This window comes from Eurosta solidaginis, chromosome 2, assembly GCF_040869045.1.
Source record: "Eurosta solidaginis isolate ZX-2024a chromosome 2, ASM4086904v1, whole genome shotgun sequence".
NCBI classification, from domain to species: Eukaryota; Metazoa; Arthropoda; class Insecta; order Diptera; family Tephritidae; genus Eurosta; species Eurosta solidaginis.
The window spans coordinates 110,132,363-110,146,536 of record NC_090320.1 but is presented as its reverse complement, the minus strand read 5'-3'; the positions used below and the strand labels follow the sequence as shown (position 1 = coordinate 110,146,536).

The 14,174-nt window shown below is 40.9% G+C and overlaps 1 protein-coding gene across 7 annotated transcripts in view; it reads right to left on the bottom strand.

The window, feature by feature from the left end:
• The window catches only part of LOC137240148 (uncharacterized), a 1,574,936-nt gene that overhangs the window by 907,717 nt on the left and 653,045 nt on the right, over positions 1–14,174 (bottom strand). The window contains exon 1 of one of the 7 annotated variants that reach the window (XM_067766088.1): positions 8,079–8,225. The exons of the other annotated variants lie outside the window; for them this stretch is intronic. Coding sequence (XP_067622189.1) covers positions 8,079–8,093 — 15 coding nt within the window. The 5' untranslated portion in view covers positions 8,094–8,225. Of the gene's footprint in view, positions 1–8,078; positions 8,226–14,174 lie in introns of those variants that run through there. 7 annotated transcript variants of the gene reach the window in all.

Here is a 14,174-nt window from a genome sequence, read left to right as displayed (position 1 = left end):
TGATCGCATCACACACCCTTGCTGTCAAACTAGCGCACTTCATATGAGCAAGCTCATCACAAAGCCAGCACGACACGAAACGATCGGTATCACCTTTCACTTGGCAGTTAACAAAATTGCAAGACATTATAAGTTAAAGTAGAAATTTATTAAACAGACGGAGGCAGTGAAACTAGTTTGGAGATCACTGTAATAAAATCGCTGTTTGAGCAGTTTGAAAATCACTGTATGAGCAGTTTAAGATCGCTATTAATGACGCTTAACAACGCACAATGCAAACAGCTGTGACAGTGAAAATAAAATGAAATAAATGTGCACGAGCAAATAACAAATGAAAACTGAAAATAAATAAATGCCAATGAAATGCAACAACAAATACGCAAAGCGACTCGGCAAATTTGTATGTATGTATATATGCACTTTGTTTAGGCAGGATGTCTAACTTTTCCGCATCTGATTGCGACCCCCCCAATGCAACTCTGCAAATCGATACTCGATACTCGAATTAATTTATAACCACCCACACCATCACCCTCATGCATGTGCATGCATGCACGTGTATGTGTGCTTTTTGTCAGCACTCATGCATATGCATGTCGGGGTTGATGTGTGGGTGCCTTTCCCCTCCAAAACGGAGGATTTTGCGGGTCAACGGTTGTAGCTTGCTATACAACCGGCCTCTTGGATTTCAACAGCCGTACCAAACGCATCTGCCGCCAACGATCTCTGCCGTTTTATATTCAGGTAATATTGTATCCTAGCTATTTATCTTTACTGAATAAAGATCATCTTTTATAACGAGAAATTCTCGTCTTCTCTTATTTATTTCCAACACGCATATTCCGCTTGAGATCGACCCCGGTGCGCCCCCCCTACTCAGGATCAAGCGCACCCCGGCCGAACATTTGGTCCATCTTCACCAGGAATTTGGAATACAGTACCTATTACAGTCCACAAGATATTAAAGCTGAATGCACCACAAAGGATAACCTTTGTCGAAAGTTATTTGCTACAATCAACAGTTATAGGACAAAAGTTGAGAAAGTTTACTATTTTCACATCAGCGTCAGACACTGAGCAATCGACTGCGATCTGAAGCCACTGCAACACATCACAACCTACGTGCCACGCCAAATCAGGAAACCGCCACTAAGTAAGTGCGATATTTCTTGCCACTTTTTTTTGGTTATAATAAACAATATAAAAACCGTGTAAAAATATATATTCTGAGTGCCATACACGTAGTAATTGTATTTAACTGCGAAAAGTGTGAATAATTTATTAGTGTCGAAAAGATAATTAAGTGCAAACGCGGGACATTAACGTTGTCTTAGATCCCTTGTGACTATCTGGTCTGTCCCCCCACCAGCGGTAAGGCTCTCCAGACACAGCACAAGGAAGAGGTGCACATTACCTCACTTTCACAAAAAATGCACGCCATTCGATTGCGGCAAATTTCACTTTCTTTTGCGTCACTATTATTTTCACTAATTTCTCTAATCAAACTTTGTTACACAGTTTTGTTCTTTATTGCATAAGATTTATTTCACGGTTTCACACTTTTTGTCGAGTTTATATCAACGCGCGCACTTATTTTATAATAAAATTAAACGTTTGGCGAGTGGCCCCCTTTACCTCACACAGTACACATTGGTGTTGCTCCCCCTACTTCCTGTTTTACAGCACAAATTCTCTGCAAAATCAGACAAAATAAACAAATTAGGAGTAATAACTAAAATAATAAATAATAGTTGTTGGTTGGGTGATTCGAACAGGTTCATACAAATTTACATTCCTCACTCAATTTGTCCACAAATTTTTCAACCATGAACATGGATTCTTACATTAGATTGGCCGATCGAATAATCGAATTCGAGGCCGACTTTAATGATATCAATGCGGCTCTGCACACTGTATACACTCTTGCAATACAGCAAAAAGAGTTGCAAGCTAAGTGGGAAAAAGCAGGGAACGCCCTAGAGGAGTTGCTTGGCTCTGACACGCTCGACGCAAAGAAAATTGCAGCGGTCAAGATCAAGCATAAAGCGGCATATGCCGTATTCTTGCGATGCATGTCGAACATGGCTGAACTTCAAGCCAAATTGAAGCAGGAAAGAGATAGTCAGGTTCGACCTGAAGGAGAGCGTGCGCGTGAACACAGTATCCGCCTGCCAGCCTGCGATACTGAGGTATTCAAGGGCGACTACCTATCTTGGCCAACGTTTCGTGACCTGTTCACGGCCATATATAAAAATAACAGTCGCCTAAGCCCGGTAGAAAAGTTCTTCCACCTTAACCAAAAAACTTAAGGTGAGGCAAAGGACATTGTCAAGAAATGTCCTTTGACAAATGAAGGCTTCGAAACAGCCTGGAGAAACCTATGTGAGAGATACGAGAATAAGCGGATTCTCGTGAACTCACAACTACAAATTTTATTTAATCTAAAAAAGATAGATAGCGAGTGCGGCAGCTCAATCAAAACCTTACAGCGCGACATAAATAATTGTTTGGCATCCTTAAAAACACATCAGATCGATGTTTCAAATTGGGATGCGATTATTATTTATTTATGTTCGACAAAATTACCTGAAAATACGCTGGCTCTATGGGAGCAGAGCATTGACCACAAAAGGGACATATCCAAGTGGGAGGATATGGACAAATGCTTGTCAAATCGTTTCCAGATACTTGAAACCGTGTCTGGTTTTACAGGGAATGCCACTCCTAAAGTGCAAAAGTCAAACACGTCGCGCCAGTCGACAGAAACCCCTACAAAAAGACTTGGTGCTTTTCAAACAAAAGTAACCAAGCAAACAACAAAATCAATGTGTAAAATGTGTAAATCTACGGAGCACAGATTACGCAACTGTTCACGTTTTTGCGATTTAAACCCGGTAGAAAGGATTAAATTCGTCAAATCCACAAATGGCTGCCTGAATTGTTTATCCCCAGGACACACAGTGACGAGGTGCACCAGTTCGTACAACTGTTCCAAATGCCACTCTCGTCACCACACGCTCCTGCATGCGGACACACTTCAGCAACCGGCGGTGCGCAACCCTTTCAAAGATGCGGATAATACCCCATCAACTTCGGTACAGGCACGGAAAAGACAGGAATCGGGACAACCACCTTCCTCTACGAACCAGAATGTCAAATCCTGCCATGCCAATTGCAGCACAGGTGTGCTATTAGGAACTGCTCGCGTACACATTCACCATAATGGTACCGACTTCTCCGCGCGGGCATTAATCGATTCTGGGTCTGAATGTTCCTGTATAACTGAAAGACTGAAACGCAGAATCAATTTGCCAGCGAAGAAAATGCATGCCCATGTTTCAGGCATCACAAATGCGGTGTCTGCTCAGGTGAAAGGAGCATCCAACATCGAATTACGTTCACCATTGGATCCCTGCTTCAGCCTGACTACACGCGTTCTAGTTCTAGCGAAACTCACTGGGAATCTTCCATCCTGCCATATCAACGCAATGACTATGCAGGCATTTCCAGACTTGGTTTTGGCAGACAAGAGGTTCTACGTCAATGAAGACGTAGACCTCATACTTGGCGGAGACATATATCCCCAAATTATAATGAGCGGTATAAAAAAGAATGTGCTAAACACATTTTTAGCCCAACAGACAGTGTTCGGTTGGATAATAACCGGTCGTATCGAATCACCGAATCCAACGAAGAGCATTATGTCTTTTTACAACGAGGTTGCGTTAGACAACCAACTCAAAGCGTTCTTGGAGGTAGAAAATGTATCAAAAAATAAAATATTAAATAAAGATGAGAGGTATTGCGAAAAATTATTTAAAGAAATAACGAAACGTGATGAAGATGGAAGATACACCGTATCACTCCCATTCAGGCAGGATTACCCTAATAACATTAATTTAGGACCGTCCCTGAAACGCGCATGCTCTCAATTCTTCCGGAATGAGGGGCGGCTAATAAAAAACCCCGATTTAGGTAAAGAATATGTCAGAAGATGAAACGCTCGGACATATGAGAAAATTGAAAAAGAATATCCCATCCGACGATTCGGATCATTACTTCCTGCCCCACCACACCGTTGTAAAAGCAGCAAGTACAACCACCAAGGTACGCATAGTATTTAGCGCCTCGAGCCCTACGGCCAACGGTAATAGCTTAAACGATATTCTCCTCCCAGGCCCAGTTCTACAAGCCGATTTACCCATACTTATCTTACGATGGAGACTATACCGTTTCGTCTTCAATAGCGATATCGAAAAGATGTATCGACAAATTTGGGTGAACGAAAATCACACCAAATTTCAACGCGTTGTGTATCGCACTTCCCCGAATGACCCTATTAGTCTCTACGAATTAAAGACGGTTACCTTCGGAGTGAATTGCGCGCCATATCTCGCGATAAGTACGCTCCTACAACTAGCAGACGACGTCTCAAGTTCACACCCTACAGCGGCTAGCATACTGCGAGAATACATGTATGTAGATGACGTGTTAGCGGGTGGACATACGATCACATCGACCATTAACACCAGAGATGAAATTCGTCAAGTCCTACACTCCGCGGGCTTTCCACTTCGCAAATGGACATCCAATTCAGAGGACATTCTAAGGCGCATCCCCAAAGCAGACCTCCTCACTGAAAACTTCCTGGCATTCGAAGATACCAGTTCAGTTAAAGCATTAGGAATTCGATGGAATGCCCTCTCCGATTTATTTTATTTTAAAGCAGGGACGGTGGACAACCCAGAAAACATTACAAAGAGAGCGATACTATCAGCAATCGCCAAACTTTTCGATCCATTAGGATGGCTGGCACCAATGGTCATTGTGGCAAAAATACTCATGCAGAGTATTTGGTTAGAAGGCACCGCTTGGGACGAATCAGTATCTACCAGTACGCTGGAACGATGGAAAACCTTCACCGACCAATACCATGAAATCGACAAAATCAGGATACCTAGATGGGTCAACTTTTCTCCAGGAACCGACATTGAGATCTATGGATTTTGTGACGCATCCGAGAAGGCTTATGCCGCAGCCGTTTACATGCGCGTGAAAACGGATAATGACATCTGGACAAACCTGCTTCTGGCCAAAAACCGAGTAGCCCCAGTGAAAACTCTTTCCCTTCCACGATTGGAACTTGGCGGAGCCGTGCTGTTAGCGGAAATCAGCGAATCCATTTTCAGAAACCTTAAATTGGGACCAGTGAGAGTTCACCTTTGGACGGATTCAACGATCGTTCTCGCATGGATAAGGAAACCGCCTTGTTCCTGGTCAACCTTCGTCGCACATCGGATCACCAAGATCATCGACATGGTCGGAAATAAGGACTGGTTGCACGTGAACTCAGAGTCCAACCCAGCAGATTTAGGTAGCAGAGGATTACATGCGTCTGAATTGGTCAACAATTCGTTGTGGTGGCAGGGACCTTCATGGCTGCAAGAAGACACTTCCCAATGGCCAGCACAAGAAAGTGACTACATCACCTCCGTAGAGGAAAAGAGGGCGAAGACCTACGCAACAACAACAGTAAATACTACCGATGTTCTCCAACGCTTTTGAGACCTACCTAGGGCTTTACGGGTGCTCTCATACGTTATGAGGTTCTACCGAAGAACTCACCCCAAAACAAAAAAATCATTTCAGGTCGAGTCACCTTTAATCTCTCCTGATGAGATCAAATCAGTAACCCAACTCTTAATTAAAATCTATCAGAAACAACACTATAGTTCCGAATATAATGATCTAAAGGCCGGAAAACCAATTGCAGGGAAAAGTGCAATACTCTCACTTAATCCCTATCTAGACCAACATGACATCATTCGGGTAGGAGGGCGAATCGGGGCGTCAAAGGACTTAGCTTTTAATGAACGCCACCCGATCCTACTCCCATACAACTGCCGGTTATCCCGTCTGACAGTCCTAATGTTTCATCAACAAAGTCTGCATGGGGAAAACCAACTCATGTTACGTCTGATACGCACCCAATACTGGATACCTAACATCAAAACCATGATTAGGGCAACAATTCACAATTGCATAGTTTGCACTATACACCGAAAGCGTGCTCCGACCCAACTTATGGGTATTCTCCCTCGCGAACGCACGAAATTCAGCCGTGCATTTACGAATACTGGAGTCGACTTCGCCGGACCCTTCGACATCAAAAGTTACCGCGGTCGAGGGTGTCGACTATCCAAAGGCTATGTCTGCCTTTTCGTGTGTTTTTCCACACGAGCAATTCATCTGGAGGCCACTACTGACCTCATCACACCATCATTTCTAGCGGCATTTGCCCGTTTCATATCTAGGCGCGGATGCCCGAAAGATATGTACTCCGACAATGGTACGAACTTTGTCGGAGTGTCACGATCCTTACGACCAGAATTCTAGACCTTCATCTCACAAGCGCGAGAGAACGCTGTCTCAAAGTACAGCCACCAGTCACTCACGTGGCATTTCATCCCTGCGGGCGCTCCCATATGGGAGGAAAGTGGGAGGCTGGAGTGAAAAGCTTCAAAAGCCATTTCAAAAAGATAGCCTCACCACACAAATTCACCTTCGAGGAATTCCACACCCTCTCGTGCCGCATCGAGGCATGCCTGAACTCGCGGCCGCTCAGCCCGGCATCTAATGACCCAACGGACCTAGAGCCACTTACTCCAGGTCATTTCCTCACTGGCAGCCATCTACTGGCTCCGCCAGAACCGGATGCTAGTGAGAGCCCTGCCTCGATTATCAATCGGTGGCAGAAACTCAAAGCCCTCCATCACACTTTCTGCAAGCGATGGAAAGTCGAATATCTATCCGAACTTCAAAGACGAGTGAAGTGCAAGCATCCCAGACAGAATATAAAAGTGGGAGATCTCGCTGTCCTCAAAGAGGACAACTTATCTCCCAACGAATGGAGGTTAGGTCGAGTTGTCAACGTACACCCCGGCGAAGATGACCGAGTACGCGTAGTCGACTTCAAAAGCGAGAAGGGTCAAGTCAGACGACCTTTAGTCAAACTGATCCTTCTTCCAACCGAAGAGACGGATTGCTAGAAGGCTAAGAGCTCCTCCTAACAATCCCTCCGTTCCTCCTTATCCTTACTTTCAAAAAAAATGAACCCCAGCTCTCGTTCACCCGAACGAGGCCAACAACCCTAATGCAGATCGGTTATCTGCCACAGAAAACAAAGGCGCTCGGGTCATTCGAATTTAAAATATTCAAAATTTCAAAACCCAGCTCTCGTTCACCGAAACGAGCCCAACCAACACCCTAATGCAGATCCCCATCTGCCACAAAACACTTAATTTTAATTTTTTACAGAAGCAAACCCAAATTCACTCACTCCCCAGAGCGAGGACCCCAGAAACCTAACGCAGATGCATGATCTGCCACATAATGCATCTGCACTCGGCCAACAGAATTTATAAAAATTTATCCCATCACCCCAAAATCTTTAAATAACTGAACAAAAAAACCGTTAATGTGCAACTACCCATAGAGGTTGCACCTAACCAACTACGTGCTTATTTTCGAGAAGGAGGTATTTTCTTTTGCCGTAAACGCGGAGATTAGAATTTGAGTTTTCTTTTTCGTGGGGTTCCCTTCTCGTATCATTTCTTTATGGTCATTTGCTGGATTGAATTCGAAAGCACCCAGCGAGACCGACCGAATTTTTCACTCGCTTAGGCATTCCACAAAGCAATGATGCGGTAATTAGGAATTTTGTATTTTGCATCGAAGTTTGAGTTCGATTAGGACCTTAATGTAGAAAATTTGGCGACCTATTTCACTACGCCTCTGTGAAATTGGCATAAAACTCAGTATTCAATCAACAAGATAGCCAGAAAAGATTCAGAAAGCCGAATTGAAAATGATTCAAAACTTTCGATCATCTATAGTAACACTTGGTAGTGGAATAAGGGGAAATTCAGATTTTAATCACCTACGCGCTGAGGGTAGTTAGTTCAAGCAACTCTGGTGGAAGGTGAACAGCGTGTACGTACACAAATGCAAACATAGATGATTCTACATATAGGACTATGTGAGCATCTACGTTAGTAGTAATTCAAGTTTAAACTCACCCTCTTTTTGTTCATTGATTGATAGTTGCGTTTTGTAAAGGGATGTGTACCTCGTTACAGTGCACCACCAGATAAATTGGGTACTTCCGGATCCATGATCTCATCAATTTTCATTGGTTTCATAACGTCCGCAGGGAATTGTAGAGGCACATAAGCGTCACGCATTTTACAAGGAAGCTAATGACACCTAATTTTATTGAAAAGGAAATATGAAGTTTTCCATCGCACACATTCATTTATGTAAATACGTTTATATCATCTATAAAAGCTCAAACCACATATAAAACGTTTTCCACCATAGAGGGATTGGTTGGAACTTTCACCGACGATATTTTAGCCTACAAATTATACTACCAATGAGTTCCTGTTAATGAAGTTGGTTGAGAAACCACATTTTCATTTAATAAATATTATATCAAGTCCTTCATCCTTATTGTATATGAGTAGCTTAATTACAGTCACGCTGTATATATTCCCAGCTAAAACATCTACTTTGTTTTTTGCGAATGGTGTCCAAATGTGCAATAAAAATTTCCAAGGAATTCATGGTGTCTTCGGTAGACACATAAAGTCAATAGTCTACAGCCAAAATCGTATTTGAAGCTGTTAAAAGAAAGGGTGATCTGCAAAGACTATATAACCCAATATTTAGGTCACCTCGGATTTTTTCCTGATCTCCAATATAACTGGATGTTGTAATTTATTTCCAGTACGTATTATAGTGTGAACCGTCGCTGGATATTGTTTTTGCAAATTTCCCACAAACAACTCTGTCAAACTTTGCGGCTAGTTAAACACTTCGACTTCCGAGGTTTAGGTTGCTGTAAAATATATTTCAGTGTTTATAAATTCATGAAAATTGCACATAAAAGAATTCTTAAAAACTATTGCTTAAGTGTATTAACAGCACCGCCCTCAATATAACGATAAGGCCTAGCGCGTTGGCGCCAGCAAAGCCAAATGATGCTTCAACAAGCTTTGAGTTAAAGAATTCGTCCAAAACTCCATTGATTTCACAGCGGCACTGTTCATGCCATTATGCTGCCCATTCCAACAAATTCATATAGACCAAAGCGGGCTCTCTGAAGGAAATTTACTACTATACTTACATGGCATTCCATTTAGCTGATCCACGTACAACAATGGCGCGATAAAAAAGATGAGTACTATTGACGAGCTCCGAATCGACCTTAGGTGCAGATGCAATATACTCCTCATAGCTGAGTGGAGTCCATTGTACAAGGCTGCAAGCAGAACGTGTAGTGGGTAAACATTCTTCCTTCAAGTGTAAATCAATTTGCTTTTGAACTAGTGCTCGTATTTGTTTACTCAAATTCAAGCGAGAGCTCCAAAATTGTTGTATGCAATTTAAGAGTGCTGGTATCATTTTTTGTAACTTTCGTGATTCAGCTTGCATTATTAACGACTTCTAGGCAACCCATTGACTTTGGCCAACGGTAGGGACGTCCATATTCAAACATTCTTTCAACATTCATATTCCAAACATTCTTTTGCTGTCATGCTAATATGTTTCAACTAATCTTCGCCGCCAGGCACGGGTATAGTATCACCCAAATCGTTGTCACACAAATATTTCAATACGTCTTGTGGGAGCGTTGATAACTTTGCAGTTTAAACAGTCACAATGGAATACAACCAAAAAACAGCGGTTGGCTGTTATAGTAACTATAGGAGGGCTGTGTAGAATATTGCAAAAATTGCCGGCTCCAAGTCGGAATTGAGGTCAAATATACAGTGTTGATTAATATTTTTTTGATAACATGTTATCATTGAAAGTTCTTAATCACAGTGATAATGATTCAAACGAATGGCGAATCACTGCAGCTGACTGGCACAAAACGGAGCCAATACTATTCGCGTCGTTCGAAAATGGGTATATAGCACTTTTTACTATATGCATCTCATCAACAGTGGGCTTAAACAAACATTTCCTATCAAAAGCCACACTTGAAAAAATATGCGATATAACTTCTTTTGACAATTATTTGCTTCTAAGTAGTAAAATAGGTGGCTTACAACTGTTTTCCTTGAATTTTATAAATAATTCCATCAAATTAATGCCACTGACTATATTGTGGAATCGGAGGGATAATATGATTTGTAGAAGAGTACTGGTGTCCCAATTTTCACCCAGCACATATTTGATCGTGTGTCATAAAGGAGCTCATATACTATTAATTATATTGACACTCAATGGAGACGTTCTTTGTTCTACACAATTGTACATTGGTGGGATAAAAGTTACAGGCTATCAATTTATTTCACCGTCGGAATTCATCGTGACTAATATAACAAAACTAATTAAATGAAAAAATGGTGGAAATCGAGCTAGGATCTCCAAATCTCGGAATTATTGGTTTTGTTACATCTGCAAGTTGTAATCTTTTAACAATGTGTTATTTGTCTAAAGAACACTACATTAACAGCCAATTGTAACGCTTTCACGGCTGCCCGTATTTTTCTATCCCCATGTTCCGCACTTTGGTGAAAATATTGCATAATTTCACATCCATGAAGTGTTTGCGTCCGTATGGCGCGTAACGTTGTGGATGCCACTGGGAGCGTTGAAAAAAAAAAATCGTTGAGATTCAGCTCCACGATATAAGTTCAACGGGTTACGCCAAACTTTGCATTCGGGCAAGGAAGAATTGCCCAGTATGGCTCGGGTATAGTGCCGCTGCCCTCGCGTATTTCTAGCAATAGCGAAAGCATTTGAAAAACATAAGGCCTAAATTCCAATATGTCCTGTTGCAATATGCCCTGGAAAACAGGAAATAATGCCTCTTCAAAGGAACTAACATGCTGCTGGCTGTTGTGCACACGATTTTTATTGCCAGTGATAGCGTTTCAAAAGGATAGTTATCAAAATGCGGCCGTGATGAATTTTTTTGGGACCAAAACCTGCAAAGAAAAAGAAAAGAAAATCTATTAATACAAATGCATAAATGGGCATCGCAAACAAGGTGACACCTGTAGGCGCGGCCGACGCCGCAGTTGGAGCACCCCTTTTGCGATGCCGGTAACCTAGAAAAAAAAAAAAAAGAAAAAGGGAACGACACACAAAACCAATAACTCCCTGGATCACGCCAACCGCCTGCATCCATCACTAGGCACCTGAAAATAAAAGGAATATTAATTAATAATCAAAAATAAAAATTCTTTTATTGATCAAATGAATAAATATTATAACTAACTTACCATTTTTCCTCCTCAATTGTCCATGCGCCGTACTCCAAGCGCCGTAGTAAAAAGAATTGAAAGAACGAGAAAAAAATAATTCGATTTTTTTACCGCTTCTTTCAATTCAATGGAATTTTACATTCTATACACGAAAATCTAGAAATCTAGAACGAAAATCGACACTGATGATGGCACAACGCCGAAACCGGTTTGTCTCAAAACCAAATTTGACAAGGGATGACGGAAAATCGTTCCAATATACATGTTCAGTTGCTTTGTCTTTTGCCGTTGGCATATTTGTAACCAACGTATGTACATATGTATGTATGTATGCCTACTTGGCTCGGCATATCATATTAGTGTTGCATAAAAAGAGGCAACCGGGTACCGAAAACCCGCAAAACACAAAATCGGGATCGGCATTTTTTTAACCCATATGGGCGCCCGGGCCATTGTCTTGAAAAGGATTTTCCTAAATTTTTTCTTTTTTTGTTTTTTTTATTTCCGCACTTTCACTTTTAAAATGAAATATCTAAGTTATTAAATTCTAAATTATTTAAATTTTTGAGTGACTTCCACAATAAGTATTCGAATTTCGTAATTGTAATTTTTATGTAGTAATTTACTTCTCTTATTTTTTATAATTTTTAATTCCTATAAATCTTTTTGAAATTTACTTATTTTTCAATATTTTTCTTTTTCCTTAAAAAAAAAATTTTTTTTTCGCTCATTACTTTCTAAATTTTTCAAATATGCGTTTTTAAGATGAAATTTCAAAATTTAGTAGATTTGAATTTTTTATTTTAAATATTTTTCTTAAATATATAAATATTTTCTTACATTAATTTCAGCTCCATCTCGATAAGTGTGTATTCTTCCCTTTTCCTGGCGGTACTCGTGGTACACTGGCTTATACCTTGTTGCTGGGGGTGGCTCCTTGGCTGGTATCGTTGGGGCGTCCGGGAAGTTTGTAAGTTTTCACTACCCCTTTCATGCCTCTTCTTATAGGTATCGTTTAGTAACACAGACTGGAATAGTTTTTCTTTCGTAGCATTTTATTATTTGTGGTACTTATTGAAAGTTTTTTTCTACCGGGTTTCTTTCTATTGTGGCACTTTTTGTATTGTGGCACTTTTTTTGAAAGTTAATGCTATACTGGTGGCACTTTTGGAATTTTTTGACAACAGTTTCCTTCGCGGCACTTTATTAAGCTTAATACCGATTTTCCAACACTATAAGTTTACCAGGACAAGCCTTTTAGCTCGGGCGCCAATTATTGTATCCTTTGTTAAGGTTACTAAAAAAATAATTTTTTTGGGTCTCAAGACCTTTATTATTATTTATTCACTAATTTAATTATTGGTCGTAAGACCTTACTTTGTTACTCACTAATTAAAACTAAACGTTTACAACTGACTGACTTAAAAATGGTAAATTAGTTCTAAATATAACTTAATTCTACCTGTGCCAGCATTATTTCGTTCGGCGCATGGCGGATGTTGTTCCCAATTCAATTCCGGATGTCGCTCACAATATTTGTGTTTTTGCTGATCAGGCGTCTGGGCCTTTTCCTGTTTGCTTCAAAATTATTATTAAGTATTTTGAGCCATCAACTTGCGTATTGCTGACTAAGCTCTTTACGTTAGCGTCAGCTCGAATGTTGACTTAGTTGGTGCTAACTCCTCCACCCCAAAAACGAACGTCCTCGTTTGTTAAGGTAGGTATTTCGGATGCTACATGTTCCTTGTTATCGTTTACCTGGATGCTTACTTTGTAGCTTGATAGCTCTTCTGGTTCCTTTGTAAAATGTCTTCTTATTACTGGTGCGAATATGAGTCCTCCTAGGCAGATTATTATCATGATTATTAGAGAAAAATTTGTGATTATGGCTGCTTTGTGTTTTGTGCGCAATGAATTTATACGATTTGTGTTATTTATGTGGAGTTCCTTCATCATTTCCAAACTTAGGATTTCTTCTTCTTGTTTTGATGGGACATTTGTGGGATGGGACATTGATGGGAGAATTGCAGGTAGTGGTTTGCTGGTTAGTAGTTCGTTAAAAGAATATATCTGTTTATTGATACGAACTGTGGAATTATGGTACTGTATTGCGTATGACCCTGTCAGGTTTACTTTTTGGTTGTCGATATCTATGGTGCCGTTGTATTGATTTAGTAGTAGGATGCCAGGAGTGATGCTTTCTACGGTTGGGATGTGCTGGTTATTAACAAAAACGCATTCAGCTGGCTTGCTTCTCAGTAGAGGTGGGACACAGGTAGTGTTGCTAATGTCTACTATATCCCTACGGTTACATATCCTTACATTTTTATTTTCTTTACATTTAGATTCAATTCCATATACTACGTTATTATTACATGTTACAATGTCCTCGTAAGGGTTAGGTTAGGTTGGGTGGTAGCTTCCCTGATAGAGGAAGCTCACTTGGACAACATGACGGTCCGTTGTGATACCACATATAATAAACTAAACTAACGGTGACGTAGATATAACTACTTAGAGAATCGTTGGGTAGCAACGATAAAGTTCCGAATGATCCCGATCTCAACCTTGGATAGCTCCTCGGGAGATCCAAGTGAGTCACGACCGAAATACTTTCGCCTAGTTCTGGCAAAAGCTGGGCAGTCAAGCATAAAGTGATTTGGTGATTCCACCTCATCATCCTCCATACAGCTACAGCAGGATGGAGTTTCCAATATATTGAGACGTACCGCATGGATACCGATGGGATAGTGCCCTGTCAAAACCCCAATGACCATTGATAGGTGAGCCTTAGTGAACCCAATTATTTCAGCAGACCTCCTGCCATCCACTTTCGGCCAGAAAGATCTTGATATCCTACAAGACGTAGTGTCCGCCCAACGTTTGCTGAGCTGA